Raw genomic sequence first — 21,975 nt, 5'->3', positions numbered from 1 at the left:
GAACAATATATAACACGCTGTTAAGATGATAAACAACGTCAGTACGCAGAATCTATACATCAAGACCATCATATATTATTTGTTATTATAATTTGATACGGAATACTTATCAATAAGGTCTTGGTACCTTCCGATGAACTTTTTTTTAGAAAAAGGACGAGACGTTCTCTGATGACCCCTGGTTCACTAAAGTTCTGCTCAGACACTGGTGACGTTTTGGAAAGTCTGAGTAGGAGCTACAAGCTTTTAAATATCGAATAAGTTGGTAAATGTATATCCCATATGCAGTTGAAGTAGGTTTATTGCTACTAAGGTGGGTGGAATTTATATAATTTCTAAATTAAAATCGCCTTGTTTGTCATAGATTCTGGTACTGAGAAGACTGTGTATGTCAAATACGAGATATAAGTCTAATAATGAGGCAGAGGAAGCCTTGTCTGTTTTTTCTTTAATTTCGAGTTCTGGGGGATATATTAATGGAACCCTATCAGAAAAGTTCGAATTGATAATGGAAAGAACATCATCAATATATCTGAAAGTGAAATTAGATAATCTGGCTTCTTTGATCTTCTTATTTTGGACAAGTGTCTGATGGAACTCCAATTCATATGAAAAAAAGAAGAGGTCGGCAAGTAGAGGCGCACAGTACGTTCCCATAGAAATGCCGACAATTTGTTAAAAAGGTTGTCGATAAGAGACTCCAGCATACTGATCACTTGTTCTTCTGTGTAGCATGTTTCACCCTTTGTTCACTATTAACAAAATATGCCTTATGATATCCTAAGGTAATAAATTTATAACGTATGCTACCATTTTTATGTTGAAAGGCATTGTGGATTTTTTTTTTCAGGCGATTTTTAATTTCACATTGGGAATAGTGGTATATAGGGTTGAAAAATCAAAAGTTTTGATAGAACTAATTTCAGAAAAGGACCGAGATTTAAAATTATCTAGAAGTTCTTTAGAATTTTAAAGAATCCACATTATGGTTAATGCCACTACGCGAGTAAACAGTTTCACAGTATTTCTGAAGACCCTCTTTCACTGCGGACAAAATTTTAATAGTCAATTTAGTGGTCAATTCTTTATTGGAACATGCAGATGAGCCGGCAAAGTACCGTTGTTTGTACAGAATTTTGTGAAGCTAAGGTATCCAATACAAACAAGGTATGTCCTCCGATTTGGTGTTCAATGTAATGTTAAAATAAGAACTTATGATTTGCCAAAATCTCATCCTTGAAATGAAATGTCTTTGTATGTGGGATAACCTGAGTGCTCCCAAGTCAACAGCCTTTAGTACAGTGATTTTTGTTGGTTCATGTCTGTCATATTTCTTATTTTTTGTTAATTGTTTGTTATAAATAAGTTAGTTTTGTCAGTTGATTTGTTTCATACTTTTCATCTATGGGATTCTTATAGACGATATCGTGTTTTCATTGTATGGATACATATATTGGTAGGGGAAGCAATTTGTAACCAGTTCGAAAGAGAGCCATTATTTAAATTTCCACACTGCACACACAGATAATTTAATTGTAAACCGCTCTAAATGACATCAACGAACAGAAAGATTTTGCTTTCAGTCATACGATTTGAAATGAAATTGAGAGACTTCTTCACATCACGAAATTGACAAAATTGACAATGAGGGTTCATTAAGAACTCAACTTTAACAACAAAATCAATTCAATGTTGCTCTTGGTGAACATAGTTAAGTTTCATTCTACGAAAACACACCTTAATAAATTTTTGCATAAGATACATATTACTCTTCAGTGTATGTGTTCCTTTATGGTTTTTTTGATAAAGTAATGTTCCTAATACAAGTTCTTCACCAATGGTTCAATAATAAACTTGGAGTGACACTTTTCTGATTCGCTTTCAGTTGTGATTGTACTGCTTAGTATTTAATTTGTGTGTTTTGTGTACTGTGAACTGTTTCGTGTCTCTTTGTTGTTTACAGTATGTCGAGGGGTTGTCTTATATTTATATTCTTATATATCGACAGGATCTTTTAGGTCCATAATAAATGTTTTTAAAAATATCATTATTCATGGCAACGGACCACACTCAAATGCAATGAAAACAATAGAGAGAACGACGAAACAAAAACTTCTATGATAACGTTTTATAATAAACGCAAATATAACATGTATAACAGATGACAAAAATCGATGCAATTTAAATCCGTACAAGTTATTCTTTGAAAAAGTCTTAATTTCATTTTCAAAGCACATTTAAGCACTTGGTCATCAAATGTCGAATACAGAATTGCAAAATGTAACTGTTTTATGGAAAAATCAAGTGTATACATTAATAAGTAAACAGATCTGTCGTAGTGACATAGTTTACACTTTTTGTAAGTTATAGAAACAATAATGGATACAAACAAAGCAATACAAGTGTCTGATATTAATCGTTGGTGAATTTATTGGTACAGAGTATAAACGAAAGATAACAGTTAGTGTTTATCGAAAAACTTGGCCAATACATTCACAGGTATTATTCTTAAACATGTTAAACATATTTAAAAATAAGGTCAATGGATATCGTGAAAAAGGGAATCAACTCAATATTTTGTCATGATAAATCGTTAAAATTCGATGACTTGAAAATGTTAACTTATTTTGGCGACTGTTTTCATATAATGACAAATACAAAGCAACTGCAACTCTTTCTTCCTTTCGAATGTCCACTTTCATTTGAATGTCTTTGAAATTCAAATGTTTCTACAACTTATTAAACACAAAGTTCGACACACATGTAAATTCTGACATTTGGAGTACATATGACGCAATAATATGTACAGTTCATAAAATTCTAATTACAAAGTTCTAAGTTATGGTCAATATCTAGTATGACTGTCGAAACCTATTCAACTTGTTTGACCCTGATTTCGGTTATATTTCTAGAGTAGTTCCAGGTATGAATTTGTGGCAACATCGTTTTGTGATTGATCTGCACAGTCACTTGTCTTCTCTGGATCTCTGCTTTCAAATGAGGCATCTATTTTAACGGTCAAGGCATTGTTCATCGGGAGAGATGCTTCGCTGTTGAAATTTCTCCATTCTATTGCGTGATATTCAACTTCCTTGTAAGAATGACAAGTAGCAGACTGACTACTCTTCTTTGAACCTATCTCTTGTTCACTATACAGATAAAAAAACATTTAAATATGTCACATTAGTCTCAATATTACAATCTGCGTTAATAATGTTTATACAGATATTGATTACAATTGTTTTTTATAAGTCTGTATTTGTCTATAAAAAATGTCATTATAATAATACCACGAAAGACACTGGTAGTATGGTTGAAAAACGGATAAGAGTACGCCATTCAAAATAACGAATATTTTTTATTTATCGTTTTAATATCGTTTATTGTCGTTTATACCTTTACATCGGAAACAGTTTATCTACTTTCCAGTTTCGCCGTAAGACATTTCGATCAAATAGTTCTACAATCATTCTTATGATGATATGCAAAAAAGAAAAATTCTGTTACGTGAGTTTATTGTTTAAAGATACATCAGGTGGAAACCAATCTTTAAATAGTACGAGGTTACCCCTGTTGATGTTTCAATACAAAGTAAGCAGAAAGGATATGTTACTTGCAGCAGTTGTTTCGGAATTTTGTCTTAATGAATTGTCTATTAAGTTTCTAAAACAAGTTGAATAGAAAATTCGAATAAATACCTTTGAAGAGCATTTTCAACACCTTGCTTTGCATCTGCCAATAACATACAAAATAAACATGTTTGTTTGAGACTAGTATTTGCAAGTGAGTATTTGTATATATACAGTAGAAATAGTTGTAATAAACTCATCATAGATACCAGGATTGAAATTTTATATTAATGCTGACGCGCGTTTCGACTATAACGAAAACACTCATCAATGTTACTCAAATTAAAAAATGTTAAAAAGGCCAAATAAAGTACGAAGTGGAAAAACATTTAGGACCAACAATTCTTCAAAGTTTTGCCAAATACAGCTAAGGTAATCTATTTCCTGAGGTAAAAAAGCCTTAGTACTTCATAAATTCAAAGTTTTGTTAACGGTTAATTTATAATTATGCACATATAAATGATAACACAAATCAACACAGAATTGGCATCGACCCAGTGATTTTGAAAAAACTCATCATAGATACCAGTCTTGAAATGCAGTGGGTAAAAGATGGGGTTTCGGGAATAAATCAAAAAGACAATGCAATTAATTTCTCATGTATTTTTCTAACAGATGATGAATGATATAGTAGAAACTCATGCCTTTGTCATTGTTGCACCCAGAAGTAATAAAAGTATAGTTTTCTGAAACATGTGAAATTACTGATAGTCATTGTTTCATATGCTTAAATCGTTTTAAGTTTACATAAACTGCAACTATGTAATCAAAAGTATAAGTATATGGCAGCAGAACGAAACACTACTTCATCTGATCCTTTACCACAAAACTTTACGAAGATTCGCACTTTATTTGTTTTCAAACATTTCTATTAAATCATCACTGGTGAGTCTGCAGATGACGAATTCCAAGTCTGACATACTTTTGAAGCTAGAGACAGGTAAACATTGCAAACGATGGTCATTTTGATGAACAGAGAACAAAATAATGAGTTGAAAATGAAAAGAGAGCATACTATAAAAATGTGTGGTAGTATCAGTGTTTACAACTTATTTAAACTTACACTTTTGTAGCAATTTTCGATCGGATAGCACAGATATAGTTATAATCATCACAACCACTGTTAAGAAGACTCCCATTAAAACATATATTGACCAATGGATTGCTGTAATGAATTAATTTTCTAAATGATATAGTAGGAACAAAAAGTAATTGTGAAAAAAGAGGCAAAAATAATATGTTAAAACTGTGATGCATAGAAGACCTAACGAATTCAAAATTTTAGAAGACAATTCGGTATTCGTACATAACGATACATGTATCTGAAAATATGTAACGACCAAACAGTCACAAAACAAATAACTGAGGGTAATCTGACCTCATGAACAGCCTTTAAAGTCAGTTTTGTTTTGCAAAATATTTGATTCTCTGACTATTGCTTATGTTTTGTCATTTCGTTTATAATTGGAGTCGGGCTATCTTTCATCAACTGTATTCTTTTTTCGATGGCTACTTGGTATTTTCATATTTCGAATTCGTTTCATTGCTTTACTGTTTTATTGATGGCATTAGATCTTTTATGTGTAGAAGTGTACAACACGGAAAACAAATGCAGCTGACAATCATTTTAAAAAGAAAAAGTACAGGAACATATGTTAACTTGTTACGTTACTTATTTTGAGTTATAAAAACGAATAACGTGTTGTCGTAGCTTTCATTTTAATTTCAAACATTTGTTTTTAGTTCCTTACTGAGAAAGAATTAAATAAGCTAACCTAAAATGAAATAAAGTCTTTACCAGTTGTACTGGTATTGTTTCTAAGTCCCTCTTTTCTAGTGATGTTAGGTTCCGAAAATGACACATCTAGATTTCCGATGATATTCATTACTTTGCAACTATAATGTCCAACAGCTGAATTTCTCGTTTCTTTGATCTGATATGACGTTACGTAGCCATTAACTAGTATCATTTTGGTTTTAATCTGAAGCTTCACTCCTTTTTTTTGCAAACTATTTCCAACAGACAATATGGGTTTTAAAATAGGTTGATCTTTATAAAACCATATTACTTCCAAAGGTGGTGGGAAGGAAACAAAACGGACTGTTAGCGTCGTAGACCCATTCTGTTTAAATGTTTGGATTGAAGTTAGCACTGGATGACCTATAAATATAAATATGTCTATTATTTTGATACGACCATTTCAAATTAAATAAGACTCAAACTTGGTTTTTTTCCGAATCTAAACCTTGGTCGGCACTGTAAAAGATATGTGTTTTTGAAATGCTAGTTTTACTAGTTTTAGATATCCTTCCAATAAATGAACTATATTTAATACATACTTTGAACATATATTGTCGATGAACAAGACTGCATTATCATGGAAGACTTCCACATGCATGTGTATGTTCCAGCGTCTCTGTAGTCGCAGAAAGGAATTCGCAATTTTGAGGATATTTTCTCAATACTACCTTGTAGAGACCGGATCTCTTTTCCTTCGTACGAATGTATCCAAATGTTAGACAAGTTAGACGTTGCATATTGCGATATGTTGCACGTAAGTTCTATTTTATCTGTCACATTGCAAATAAGTTTTGTAGGAAACACATTAACTTTAAACCCTAAAATATTAAGATTAGATAAGTCTATAAGTTTTTACATTCTAAACTAAAATAACAAAAATTCCAAACTGTTAGAAAACATCAAAGCAGAATGTCCTTCAAAAAATAGTAAAAAGCTGACACATTTCAAACGAAAGTAAAACAACTGAAAAGAGAGAAAATAGTAACAGGTATTATGGCAAGAGCAAAGGCAAGATGGGTAGCAGAAGGTGAAAAATGTACTAACTATTTTTGTAATCTTGAAAAAAGAAATTATAATGAAAAGATAATTCCAAAATTAATTAATGATAATGGGGAGGAAATTTTCAACCAAAGTGAAATTTTAGAAGAACAAAAATCATTTTATGTAAAACTGTACTCCTCAACAAATCCTATTCTTCATCAAGAACATAAAAATCTATTTTTTGATGAAAATAATCCTTTTATCCGCAAACTTTCTGATGAGCAGAGGTTACAGGCAGAGGGTAATTTGAATACTAATGAATGCTTAAAAACCTTTAAAAAATATGAAAAATGGTAAATCTCCAGGGATGGATGGATTTACAACAGAATTTTATAAAATTTTTTGGATAGACCTCCATGAGTTTATTATAAAATCTTTTAATTAAAGCTTAGAAACTGGATCTTTTTCGGTTAGTCAGAAACAAGGAGTAATAACATGCATTCCAAAAGAGGATAAATCAAAATTTCAATTAAAAAACTGAGACCTATCACTTTATTAAATGTTGATACGAAAATTGCATCAGCTGCATTAACAAATAGAATAAAACCTTTTCTTGGGGATATAATTAGTGAAACACAGCAAGGTTTCATAAAGGGGAGGTATATTGGAGAATGTACCAGGCTTATTTTTGACATTATGGAAAAGGCAGAAGATGATAATCTACCAGGTCTTTTACTTTTATTAGACTTTGAGAAAGCTTTTGATACTCTTGAGTGGTCATTTATAGACTTGGCTTTGTCTTTTCTAGGATGTGGTCCTTTTTTTTTGTAGATGGGTCAAGACCTTATATTCAGAATCTCAGAGCTGTATTATAAATAATGGACATTGCTCTCAATTTTTTAATATTGGTCGGGGTGTTAGACAAGGTGATCCCCTATCTCCATATCTCTTTATATTATCTTTAGAGCTTATGAGTGCTGCACTTAAAAATAACCCAGATATAAATGGTATGAAAATAAATGATTCTGAGTATCTACTAAGCCAGTATGCAGATGACTCATGTCTCTTATTAGACGAGGATGAGAAATCTTTAGAAAAATGTTTATATACTTTAGAAAAATTTTCTGAGTGTGCTGGACTTAGGGCTAATTTTGATAAAACAGAAGCCATATGGATTGGGTCAAAGATTCACTCAAGGGATAAACTAACAACTACAAGAAATTTGAACTGGAATCATTCAGGAAAATTTTAACTTTTAGGAATAAAATTTGATCTGTTCAGTGAAATTAAAACGCTTGTAAATTTTGAAGAAAAAATAAAAAAAATACAGAGCCTGCTAAATTCCTGGGTTTATAGAGATTTAACATATATGGGAAAGATCACTGTCATTAAATCACTAGCTCTACCTATTCTAATTCAATCATTGACAGTTTTGCCAAATCCTCCGGATGATAAAATAAAAGAAATTCAAAATATTTTTTTTAGTTTCTTGTGGTCAGGAAAACCAGACAAGATTAAAAGAAAAGTTATGATAGGGTTATTTGAAAATGGGGGGTTGAAAATGCCAGATATAAGATCCTTTTGTTATTCATTAAAGATGACATGGATAAATAAACTTTCAGACCCTTTGAATATATCCCCATGGAAAACATTGTTAATAGATCAATACAACAGATTAGGAGCAGACAAAATATGGTTGATGACCCCTGATGGTATCCAAAAAATTTCTTCAAATTTTAATAATTTCTGGAAAGATATTTTACTAAACTGGAATATCCTAAACACTGTCACTAATGGCACTGCTGAAGGGATCATGAAACAATCCATATGGCTAAACAAGAGTTTGAAAATTAATAATAAAACTGTCTTTTGCTGCATATGATACCAAAAGACTGGAAAAATTTAATCACTACTTCAGAGAAAATTACTCACATATCTAACGATAAATTTGAATTTATAAAAAACAATAAAAAGTCATGTCAGTTCTTTTATAAAAAATTCTTGTCAATGTATACAGAACGTCCTACAAAACAAGAAGACAAAATGTGTAAGGAACTAGGCACTCATATAGAAAATTGGGATTTCTTTTATAGTTTACCCTTTTGTTGCACTAAAAACAACAAATTTAGTATGTTCCAGTTTAAGATTTTACATAGAACTCTCGCTACAAATGCATTATTGCAGAAATACGGGTTAAAAGAAACTAACTTATGTAGTTTCTGTAATGAAACTAAAGAAACTATAAGTCACCTTTTCTGGGAATGTATGCTAGTTAGAAATTTGTGGTTAGAAATTGCAGCACTTTTTCTAGTTGAAAATAATTTAACTTTAATTCTTAATGTGGAAAATATTGTTCTTGGGTCAGAGTCTTGGGATATTTCCCTAAACTTATTCACTATTCTGGTTAAATATTATATTTATACATGTCGCTTTAATACTTCATTACCGACTCTTAAAGGTGTCATAGCTATGATTAAAAATTCCTACCAAATAGAAAAAATATCTACCTCCTTTTACAGATCCCCTAGAGCAAGAGAGAAATTTGATAGTAAATGGGAATTAATTAAAAACTTAGTTCACATGTGAGGAGAGATCTTTCTATTTATGTACTTACTTAAGGCTTTATAATAGTTCATGTAGAATTAATAATATGTTGATGCACATCACAACTGGACAGTGATTTGTGTGCATCTTAAAAGTACTATCTATGTTTATTGCTATTGTTATATATATATATTGATATACTAGTTTTTGTTTGATTGTATTTGAATTATCTCCCCTTGACTTAGGTTGACATTTATTATGTGACTCTGTCCAACATGTTGTCCAACATGTTATATGTTAATGATCTCTGGTGGCCTCTCCTGGTACCTCTCATGTTTTACATCACTGTATAGGCAGTGATGCATGTGGCTATAGGAGAAGGCTGATGCAATCATTAACCTTATCAGCATATTCAGGTATTCTAATCCAGAGTGATAAAGGATGTGTATGATCCAGTAGAAAATTTAGAACAAATAGCATAACTAACTTTTTAATTTTAGACTGTTATTGAAAAATTAAATATCATTATATGTATTATGAATTAATTATATAATTATGTATCACAATATATACTTGGTGTATTTTCAGATGAAATAAAAATAAATTACAAAAAAAAAAAAAAAAACTGAATTTCCATTGCCTTTCTCTGTTATTTCTGTTCTAAATCTGCATTTTATTGATTTTTTATCGTTTGTTTTGTTGCACTCCAGTGTTCCTGTTGTTTATTTGTTTTTCTCTTAAAGTTGATGTGTCCCTCGGTTTTAGTTGTTAACCCGGATTTTTCTTCTTCATCGATTTATGACTTTTGAACACCACTACTGTTATTTATTTTATGTTACTTATTACTAAGTTTGATAAATGAATATACAGTGTTGTTATTAAAAAAATCCTCTTTATACTTTTGAAAAAAAAATTGCAGACATCTAATCAGGTTTACCTTTGAATAATTAAATATGATAAAACATAATCTTTCATCTCACTTTCATCTACATTTATTTCATTGTTCTAGACTATCCAGATTCGATAAATAATTCGAATCAAACAGATTTCATAATTTTGGTTCTTTTTTTTTATTTCGCACTCTCAACAACTTCATATCATTAAATCATTAATTGAACAATAATTTTGAAACAAGATAATATGTCTTTTAAATATTTGTTTCGTATTTACTCCGACTGGTCCCCAATACATAAATATTATCGTTGTTTTTCATTTACGTTTACAACAATTAAAACCGTGAATCGTCATGCAGTATGTATTTATCTATAAAAGAGGGACAAAAGGTACGAGAAGGAAAGTCCAACTCATAGATTGAAAATAATCTGACAATGCCATGGCTTAAAATGAAAAGACAACAGACAAATAATAGTACAGAAGACACAACATAGAAAACTATAGACTAAGCAACACGAACCCCACCAAAAACTGTGGTGCGCCGGAAGGGTAGGCAAATCCTGCTCCACATTTGGCATCCGTCGTGTTGCTTATGTTATTACAAATTCGGTAAACAGTCTTAATACTGTAGGTCACATTCGTGAAAAGGGAAGGGTATTGTAAAGACATGACGAACATATCCGGTATCATCTGTGAAACGGTTATTTCATAACGGCCAACCAACTCGTGATGGCGTCCGTAAAATTTACGACGGGATGATTTCAACTTCACCATTCGGAACACTATTATAATAGCTTCCTTGTGAGCAGCAATTCTCTATCAAGGAAATCATGATAGGAAATACATGCCCGGGAATATCGTATCAATTGGGAGATATATACTCCGTATGCAGGCGCTGCTGTAATGTTGCTACAACGAAATGGAAAGTGTGAAACTGAAATCATCTCGTTTGTCGAAAAGTCAACCGACCCCTAATTGTCAATTTCTAGATGTAAGTCAAGATATGAGGCAGACGTATCTGAACGTGTATTATCCTTTATGTATATCCTTTATAACATGATAGAACAAACTGTACGACAGCTAAAAAGGTAAAAACTACATGAACATCACTGAAACATAGTGTAAGTAAATTATTCTTTTTGAGTTTTACCATGAATAGTGATATAAAGATTGACAATGACCAATTGATTTTTTTCTCTAAAATGTTCTATTCGTAACTCTGGATGTTGCCGAAACGTATGGGGTATACATTTATAAGCCTGGTTCCATTGATGACTATTGAATTCTTTTGAAGAAACACTGTAAAATATTCTTTTTAAATCTTACCTACAAGTTCAATATTCAGGTCGATACTACCTATTTTATTTCGAACCCGCACGGAATACTGTCCTAAATGAGATTTTTCAAAAGGAAATATTGTTGATGTCACATTGAATATTTCTTCGCCAATATCTTGAACATTCCAATATCCTATTTTTCCACCATGAATATTTGTCCAAGATATATTGGGTTTTGTTCCACTGGCTATGGTAAATGATATAAATGAAGGTTTCTCAAAGTCTGATTCTATTTCTAATGTGTTTGAATGGCTCATCACTCTAGGCTTGTCTACAATTACATTTATTAGCTAGTTTATGTAAAAGAATAATGATACGTCGCGGTTAGGTATGAAGGTAAAGATAAAAACAAATAGCAAATATTGAAAAATATTTAAATTTTCATGATGCAGTGTGTGAAAGGTCTGATGTTATTGATAAAACGTACCACGCATAATTTGGCTCAAAACAATACTTCCCACGTTTTTAAATCAAAACTTTGATTTGATTAATCTTAAAAGAAAGGATACCAGAAGGACATTCAAACTCAAACGTTTGGCATTATGTCTCAATGACATCGTTGTGACAATCATTTTGGACACCGTTATGAATTCTAAATTGAGGGACAGTAACAAGATATACAGTAGTGTATACTTACACAAAACTGTAATGTTTATCATATCAGTACCAATTCCAATTCGATTTTCAACTTCACAACAATATTTCCCTGCGTCCTCCCTAGAAACGTTTATAACTGACAAGGTACTGTTCTGTGTATTAAGAAGTATTCTGTCGTTTCGTTTCCAGCAGATGACACTTTCGTTGGTATTTGAATCATACAAACAGGTAAGTGTCAAATTATGTCCTTCTTCTACTACGGATGATGGTTCAACATTTACACGAACTACTGGAGATACTGCTATGGTATGAACAAACAAGGTATTACGGTTAAAACATTATTTTGGTGATTTGTACTTTGTTAAAAACATATGTCTTATCTAGGATTGTCTAAGCAAGTCTTAGTTAAACCAACGTTCTATTTGAACTTCAACTTTTCTAAGCAATTAATTAGTGTTCGTGTGTTTGTTTTACATTAGATATTTCCTTTGTGGTTGTGTTGTTTTATTGGTAAGATCTTAGTGATTGTGTCATTAATAGTATAGGCCATGTGCATGATGTAGACAGCAGATATTTTTAAGCTCTTTGTTAAGCTGATTTGTTTACAGAAAATATGTGTATTAAAACTACTCAGGGTAACGAAAATAGAAGATCATGAAATAACCAACTTTTTCCTGTTTCTGAATAATTCAGAATACGGTTACTAAATCGTTTGTCTTTTTATTATTTATGTTTGATTAATGTTATCGTTTTTCATTTTCCATAGTGCTTTACCCAATAACAATTATTCGTGAAGAAACAATTGATTTGTTCATTTTATTTTTATGTTTATTTTCTGTCTTCTTTTATCTGCTGCTTGCTATGATTTGGATAAACAATATGAACTTTGTAATGATAATAAGTGACTGTTGAATAATGACTGACATCAATTTTGAATATGATCATTTGCATATTGTTCAAATAAAAATTAATGAATTAGAGTGTCTGTGTTTGCTTCATCAACAACAGGTCCAACAGGTACACCAATGAGAGCTTATTTGTACAAGTGACACCACTGATAATAACAGTTCGTTAATTATGTATTTACAGTGTTCTATGTTATCTTACACATGTTACATGCGATTCAAGCTTAGCTGAACCAGATCAATAATGAATAATGCTCTTTATTACCTGCCAAATGAACTTCAATTTCATGTCTCTTTGAAGTTTGATTAAGTATAGTTTCACATCTATAAAGACCTGCATCAGTTGTTGTGAAATTTGAAATAGATAATATGTACTTTTGCGTTGTCAAATTCCCATTCACACTAATTCTATCGAGCTTGCCTATATGGCTATTGATATTGTTGTTAATGCTGTAACGTTTTAGATTTGGTGGACCTCGCCAGATAATTGGGTTTGTAACTGCTTGAAATGGACAGCTTAGATCAACTGTTAAACCTTTTTTAACAAATACTGTCTGTTTAACTGAAAATGAAGGTTATTATACATTAACTATTAGTATCACAAAAGTGAAACGTATGGCTAAAATAGTAATTATTGTTTTTTTTTTTTTTATTTCATTTAGTGTAAGTGCTAATAAAATGAAATAAAAATATATCAAATTTTTTCGCCATGTTTTATAAAGTTATATGAGTTTAAGACTAAGTGGTGATTCATTTGCAGGTGTCTGCTATAACAAAATAATGTTCGATATGACTTTCGATTTTCTGTGTTTAAAAGCCATTTTTAAGCACCGTTTTTGTTCTATTTCGTGGTATCCTGTTTTTATTGGAAGAGGAAGTTGAAGTTCGCATAGAAAACCATTGACCTCCGATAGGAAAACTAACAACTCTAGTCAGTTAAGATTGCACCCGCACGAGCGGTGTTTGAAATCACAACCTTAGTGTTGCCTTGATAGTGATTACAGTAGTTATTACTTACACCAATCGGCTACCGCGGTCCCATTATTGTTTCAATCTATGAAATCAAATGGGTTGGTTCAAAAACAAAATAATGTCTTGTCTTTACAATTTCATTTCGCAATTTGATCTAAATATTTTTTTAATAATCATGTGTTAATCGCGCAGTTGAGGTTCAGTTCCAATATTTAAGTCATTAAAATATTTCAAAATGATGCATTTGTCATTTCAAACCTGCTAGTGTGCTGGGTATATAATCAAAATATGATACAGCAAGGAAAATAATACACCAAGTACTATTCATTGCAATAATTGCCATCGCAGAAGTTGCAGGCATACACTTAATATCTACTGTTTCGTCTTGATTTCATTTGCATCTTCTTAGTTTTGTTTTCAGAATAACTGTTTAAATCACTGCTATACACAAACGAAAAGACACCATCTGTAAATAGTAAAGTATTCAGAATTGTCTAGTAATATATCAATGTTAAAAATCCGTTCGCTTAATGTCAATCAAACCTTTGGCTTCGTAGTTGAATTTCCTTAACAATAATTAGACAGATGGAATAACTATTAGTAGCTAATAAATCATTTAACATAAAAAAAAAAAAATTTAAATTATCTTTAATATTGCAGGTACAAAATGAAAGCATCGAGTTTATTAAGGATGAAATGGTTTCAAAATGTCATTCAAATCGCCATGTAGGTTATAATTACAAACATCGTCTGTGAGAGTCGGTCCTTCAAAGATGTAAAAATTACATTACCAAACATCGGAAGGGTTCAATGATGCCTGTTTATGTTTGTTTTTTTCTGTAGTTAGGTTTTGTCTTTATGATGCCCACCTCGCAACTTTATAAAATTTATATCAATTCCATAAACCAAATCACAAACTTAAAATTAAAAAAAAGCAAACCAAATAGGAAGCAGATCGTACAAATTTGGTAGCAGCTAACATATGCTCGCTACACTTTCAATTGGTTATAAATGACGGATTTTTAAAAACGGAAAGTATGAGTGATGAGAAACAGGTCTAGCATGGGTGTACTTAAATCTGCAGCCTTGAAATGTTAACGTATTCAGTAGCAATGCTGTCTTTTTATACCACCAAGATTTATCACCTTAATAGAAGATGTATCGACGAATATATTAAGTCTAGTTTGAAAAAGGAAAATATTCAAAAAAAATTACAGTTCTCAAAAACCTCAATTTATTTTTTTAAGGGTTTTAATTGATCCAACATTTTTTTTTAGTTTGTCATGATTAATCTATGTCAATTGTTTTGGGAAATTCCGGATCAATCGGTTCTCGTCGCTGCATATCTTTTACATAATACAAATCAGGAATAAATTTAGAATTTTCCGGAGTGCTTACAAGTAGGACAATGCGGACATGAAACTAAATGACTAAATATATAAACGTGTCAATACGATTATAGTACCAATTCCCCAATAACTGAATTATGAAAAAGTAAAGTCACAAAAATACTGAATTCCCAGGAAAATCAAAACCGGAAAGTCCATTATCAAACGGCAAAATCAAAAGCCAAAACACATCAAACGAATAGATATCAACTGTCATATTCCTGACTTGGTACAGGGATTTTTGTATGTAGAAAATGATTGGTTAAATCTCGTTTTATATCAAGCTAAACTTCACACTTGTATGACAGCCGCACAAAATTGATAACATTGTCAACGATGTGTGAACAAATACAACACACAGTCGAAAAATGTACGATTCGAAACATTTTCGACATATATATGGTAGACAGATAGCATATCGATCAAATATGAACAACAGTTGAATACAAACTTTCTTGTCGAGAATTGTTGTGTCTACTGATAAATTGTTCTGTTGAAATGGCGGGTTAAAACTTATTTACTTCAAAATATCTACACCAATTTTGTGTGTCATTAATAGTCATTCTTCAACTTTGATAGCATTTCAAATGTGTATGCACATTTTATGTCACAACATTTTTTCTGAAATGGATTGTCCAGATAATAGCTTCTTAGTTTTCCTTTATTCAAGCGTATATTTGTGTAAAAGATCTAACGTGAAGTTTTTGACATTGATTCAGACGCTTAAAGAGGCTCGAGGGTATAAAAATTTCAGAAAAAAAATAAACATTTGTTTTTCATTACAAATTTTATGTATTACCATTTGTAGTTGTTACTTTATCATATGGTACAAAAAAAAAAAATCAAAAAAAATAATTCGTGTTGGCCCCAGATGACTTTTAAAATGTAAACATCATCTAAAAAGTTCCAAATTATCTCCCTTTGGTGAAAAAATGCCATTTTTTGGCTTTAAAATTGAAATATTTCTTTTAACTCATCGGTGACCTATATTTTTTAATATAATTTCGATATATGCTTTACTTAAACTAAATTATTGTAAAATTTAAGCAATTTCTGTAATAAATTTCTTTTTTTATTTCGATATTACCTTTATTTCTCCTATTAGTTCAACAGGAAAAAAACACTTTTACAAAGATGTATGCTTCTTTCGAAGGCAGATTGTGAGCGCAAATGAACGCTGACCTAATTTTTTTATTTTATTTTTCTCTTAACTATAAGATAAAGTTCGTTTATAGAAAAATATAGAGAAATCCTATATAAATGATTTAGACCCGCGAACCCCCTTAAACCCATTCTAAAGGTTGGGTTGTCATGGAATTGCATAACAGATTTTTTTATTATTCATTATATACATTCGAGACATGATCTTCATAATTGCAAAAAAAAAATTTAAAAATCTGTATTGATGGGTACTGTGACAGCATATTTTAATGACCTGACATACTCATTTTGAAAAATCTGACTCCTGTTCAGAACAATTTAGATTGGCTTACTTTGCTTAAAGGTAATCAACCCGTTGCTTACGATTTGTGAATTTCGAACAGCGATATATCACTGGTCCCTTTATTTAAGTATTTTGATCAGTTTCAATTTTACAGTTCATTTGTAAGTTTTGTATTCTTAGCAGATCCTGTGAATTGCAAACAAGAGTTAAAGACGTAAGAAAACTTCTTTTGGATAATTTTGGTAATGATATTATTTGATGTATTTTCTAACATGGCTAACCATCACAAGAATATTTAAATAGACTTACGTCAATAATTATGTACTTATTTGTATTTTCTCACCTAGTCGGATTTTCAAGATCTAAAAGTATTAAGACAAATAAATCCTTTGGATAAAATCGATTCAAACTAAAAACTCTTTTAAATGAACTGTTGATTAATTATATTTACTTTTACATGCATATCGATTCATTAATGGCTTGATCAATGAATTAGTTCGACCGTTATCAAATACAGTTTTAACAAAAAAGATCAAATATTGCTTTAAATGTTCAAGGTAGTTCAGGGATATACCGGCAATTTTAATTGTACAATCACAGTAAATAATCTGTCTAGTTCTTTGCCCAAATCTGCAAATTTGGAGACAAATATTTGTGTTTTAGAATTATTTTTTCCAATAAACCATTTAACATGTTTAAGGGGAAATCACTCTTTTAGTATAACATTTATAATGGACATATAGGGAACTTTTTATGTTTTACTTGTAGCAAGAAAACAAGTTCGGTGACACCATTTTTTTCTTTTGTATTCTTAAAATATATTATGAAACCTATCTCTTCATATGTTATTTCAAAACTCTGTCTTATGGATTTCTTTGTATGCACAAAAAGAGGGGTTTTTTTTTATAAAAAATCTAAACAAATTTGGGCAATTTTGAACGACTCGTCCCTTGAAAAATAATGCGGTGGCCCATACTTTTTAACATTTTTTTTAAAAGCATAGAAAATTTTTAATTTTGGCAAAGTATAATTTTTTCCTTTACCCCTGAACTACCATATTTAGGGACAATTTTTTTTTTTATAACAAAACATGATAATCTCATGGTCAACTTGAAGGTCAAAATTTGACCAAACGGACTGAAAAAATATTATCTAAAAACTCCGCTTGTATGAATATGTGAAAAAAAACATTCTTTTGTCCAAATGGAAGTTAATCCTTGTTAATATAAAATTATTGTTTATCAAATTGACGCATCTATTCAACTGTATTATTTAGTCATGCAATTCCATAACTTATATACATACCTGCAGTAAAGTGTCGACAAATTAAATTTACATTAATGTGTCCGCGTAATTATATATATATATATAATTGTTGCTTGAATTTGGACTAATTAATAACCGGACATAGATAATTATTCTTGTATATTTTCCTCGTGAACTTCCGTTTAAATATAAAAACCATTACCATTGCAGTCACGCGGTTGGTTTGAAATGTTAAAACCAAATGCACTTTTTTGTACACTTTTGTGATATACAGTATTCTAAAAGATATTTAGCGAAATTGTTCTCATAGTAATGATAGACCCATGTTGCCGTCTTGATAAGACTGAGCGTGAAGGTCCAAAAGAGGCAACAAGTATAAATGAAAAAAAACACATCTCGAGAAAAAAAGACGAATAACAAAACGATTCACCAAAAATTCAAGATTGAATAACACCAACCACACTAAAGACAGTTCCCCAGAGGACACAAGTTAAAAAAACGTAGAATGAATCTCTACCATCTTTTGTTTCCTGTAACTCAGACTTCAGTACAACACTCTTACGTTTAAAAGAATTTATTTCTCCTCCTAAGCAGTTTAAAACATCAACGCATTGATCCGCAATAATTTTTAAAACGCTTAAGATTATAATTTCAGTTTAACACCAAATGTCAAGATAAGAATAAAATTGAGAACGGGAATGGGGAATATGCCAAAGATACAACAACCCGACCAAAGAGTAGACAACAGCCGAAGGCCACCAATTAGACTCAGCGAGACATTCCCGCACCGGGAGGTGGTCCTCAACTGGCCCCTAACCCCAATTGTGTACTAGTTCAGTGAAAATAGAAGTCGCACTAAACTCTAAAACAGATAAATGAACTTATATTAAAACACATACATGATTAACAAATGTCAGAGGCTCCTGAATTTGGACAGGCGCAAAAATGCAGCGGGGTTAAATAAAGGCAACAGTAGTATACCGCTGGTCGAAATTCATAAATCGATTGAGAAAAAAAAATCAAGGTTACAAACAAAACATGTTTTATCAGATCTCAACCCTCCCCTATAATCCTAGACAAAGTAGAATAAAGACACACAAAGCAATATGCAAATATTTGACATCTTACTTGTTTTATCGAGTTATATGATTTTGACTGTCCCTCTGGTATCGTTCACCCCCTTCTTTTACTGATGAGGATGTTAGTTGTCCTAAATATTACCATTTGTTCATGATTTTACTTTTTTGGTGATGTTATACCCTTTTAGGCATGCTTATTATACGTATTTTTTTACAGCAAACTTTACCATAATTATACGATTCATCGCCCCATAAGATTTATCGTTGGCTATTTTTCAGACATATTATATATACCATGTAATGTATACAGTTTTGATTGGTTATATTAGTAGGAAGAAATTATAAAACTTATATGTTAAGTGGTAAATACAGTAGTTATGAATATTTGATAAATAACCTGCTGTTTAATCTATATAGCGCAACTTTGATGCGCACACTTTATCGCATACCCTTTATCACACCTTACCCTTCATCGCATACCCTTTATCACACCTTTACTCTTTATTACACCCCCACTCAATGCAATTCATTGAATGACGTCTTTGTTTTGTACGAACGTCAAGTTTTCATATTTTTTGGCACACTAAATGCAACTATGAAAAATACAAAACACACAAAAAAATACAAAACAAGTGAAACTGCGAGCTACTGCTCACTGATGATACCCCCGCCGCAAGTGGATAATATTAATAGTGTAAAAATATGCAAGTGTTCGGTAAACAGGAAGTTGTCGAGTGATGAATCTGAAAACGCATCACACGGTGTAGCTGACTTATATAAATCCTGAAACCAAATTTCAGAAATCCTTGTATTGTAGTTCCTGAGAAAAATGTGACGAAAATTTTCAACTTGGCTATCATGTGTAAAATCAGACAAGTGTTCGGTAAACAGGAAGTTGTCAAGTGATGAATCTGAAAACGCATCACACGGTATGGCTGACATATATAAATGTTGATACCAAATTACAGAAAGGGTGGATGTGTAGTTCCTGAGAAAAATGTGACGAAAGTTTCATGGGACGGACTGACTGACGGACTGATGGACTGACGGACTGATGGACGGACGGACTGACGGACGGACTGACAGACAGAGGTAAAACAGTATACCCCCCCTTTTTTAAAGCGGGGGTATAAATAAACAAAATCTTTTTAAAACAACAGCACGCAAATTGTAAGGTGAACTAAGTGCTTTGGATAAGTTATTTAGCAGTTCTTTTAAGGCTTTTAAAACAAGACAAAAGTAGAACTGAAGGTAACCCAGTGATATGGATCAGAAAACAGTTCATATAATATAACTCTCCTGTTGAAATATATGATAAAGCGTATAAAACATGGCAAAATCCGCATCACATGACGTATCACCCTCGACCAATATCATCCCTCGGGCCTAAAGGCCCTTGGGCTGATATTGGTGTCTCGAGATGATACGACATATGATACGGATTTTGCCATGTATTATTCTCTATGTTATCCAATAACTTGAACTTCCTAATTGACAAAAACCAATATTATAGTGAACAATATTTTTTCCTTTTTTTTCAATACAAACAATTTCCTTGGGTTTTTTGTGTAACATCAATTTGTTTGATTTTAATCGATTGATGATATTGTGATTATTGATAAGATAAACCGTTGCTTAAATAAGTGCGTGTTAAGCCATTGAACTCTAAGAACATGAATTTTGGTTATCAAAATAACTTAACATGCTATGATGCAGCAGTATATAATCACACGAAAAGATCAAATTAAATGTTAACATTATAAAGGAAGATCAGTCTAAATTACAATTAATCATATAATCAAATTATGAGAAAGAATTGGTCCTATTCATTAACAGGTGGTAAATTTTACAAAACCTTATTATGACCATTATTAAAACCTAAAATTATACATTACTAATTTTGGCAGAAACCGTAGCTCAATCCCCTAGATATTTCCAAGTAACCATTAAATTTGATTTATGAATATGTTTAAATCCTGATATACACCATATATAAGCGAGGTTATTTTGTTTTACTAGTATCATTTGATCGAGACACAAGCTAAAATACACATGATACAGATGAAACACTTCATATTACCCTGTCGGAGCACACGAGAGAACCTCTGATTTTAAGCCTGGGTATGTATAAATTATTTTTATTTATTTTTTCTATGTTATGTTTTGTATACTCTTGTGATTCTAATGGTCGTATTTTTTATCGTAGCATTGTCTGCATGTTTCCATTCTAATTTTTAAGTATTTCCGGTTCATTTTTAATAGAATGGTACAATTGTATAGTTTTTTCTTTATCATTCTATCAATTGTAGGTTTGAATCATCAAAACTAAACAATCGCTTGAAAAGTCTAAACCCATCATTTTTTCCTCATATAAAACAAATGCGCGTGCCATGTGTAAAGTGTTATCCATATTCTTGAAGTTAATTACAGACGCAAATAAAAAGTTTCTTCCTCGGAAAAGGCAAAGAGTGTATCTGATATAATGTTACACACAGAACAAATAATTGTTTTGTGATCAGAGCATTTTAATATATAAATATTAAGTGAAAGAACCTCTCTATTCGACTTTCATATTTAAATATTGCACACTTGAGACTATCACATGATTTGCATTTATAAATTCCAATATTTATGAAACATTTTCATATTGTTATTCATTAAATGGGATACATAGTTATCTTAATTCAAATTAATAGCTAAATGAAGATGCAAGAGCAGGTTTGTAAACCTTTACTGTTACATCCATACCTCATTTATGTGTTTGTGGTTCAGAAGTGTTTCTCGGTTTTCGTTTTTATATAGATTAGACCGTTGGTTTCCCATTTGAATGGTTTTACACTAGTAATTTTTGGTGCCCTTTATAGCTTGCTGTTCGCTGTGAGCCAAAGCTCCGTGTAAATTGCCGTACCTTGACCTATAATGGTTTACTTTTATAAATTGTTACTTGAATGGAGAGTTGTCTAATTGGCACTCACACCACATCTTTCTATATCTACGCATTAAAATCCTTTTGTCTTTATATTTCGTTAAACAAAATAACTTAAACGAACTAACTTTTAATGCATGATGTGTTATTCTCAACATTCGTCAATGACATCAAACTATAAAAATTGTAATTGAGAAAAAGGAAAAAACATC

The 21,975-nt window shown here is 31.3% G+C and overlaps 2 protein-coding genes across 2 annotated transcripts; both read right to left on the bottom strand.

The window, feature by feature from the left end:
• Nucleotides 1–2,410: 2,410 nt before the first annotated feature.
• Nucleotides 2,411–4,893, bottom strand: LOC139497283 (uncharacterized). The gene is made up of 3 exons (XM_071285467.1): nt 4,693–4,893; nt 3,699–3,732; nt 2,411–3,149 (listed from the first exon to the last, which is right to left on the bottom strand). Exons 1-3 carry the CDS (start codon nt 4,766–4,768, stop codon nt 2,909–2,911), a joined length of 351 nt encoding a protein of 116 aa, XP_071141568.1. The 5' UTR covers nt 4,769–4,893; the 3' UTR covers nt 2,411–2,908.
• Nucleotides 4,894–5,404: 511 nt separating this feature from the next.
• Nucleotides 5,405–14,003, bottom strand: LOC139497712 (lachesin-like). Its single transcript, XM_071285948.1, has 6 exons — nt 13,919–14,003; nt 12,954–13,250; nt 11,824–12,081; nt 11,176–11,457; nt 5,970–6,248; nt 5,405–5,790 (listed from the first exon to the last, which is right to left on the bottom strand). Exons 1-6 carry the CDS (start codon nt 14,001–14,003, stop codon nt 5,405–5,407), a joined length of 1,587 nt encoding a protein of 528 aa, XP_071142049.1.
• Nucleotides 14,004–21,975: the final 7,972 nt, after the last annotated feature.

This window comes from Mytilus edulis, chromosome 12, assembly GCF_963676685.1.
Source record: "Mytilus edulis chromosome 12, xbMytEdul2.2, whole genome shotgun sequence".
Classification (NCBI taxonomy): Eukaryota; Metazoa; Mollusca; class Bivalvia; order Mytilida; family Mytilidae; genus Mytilus; species Mytilus edulis.
Note: the sequence above shows the minus strand (reverse complement) of the source record. Positions and strands in the feature narration are given on the sequence as shown.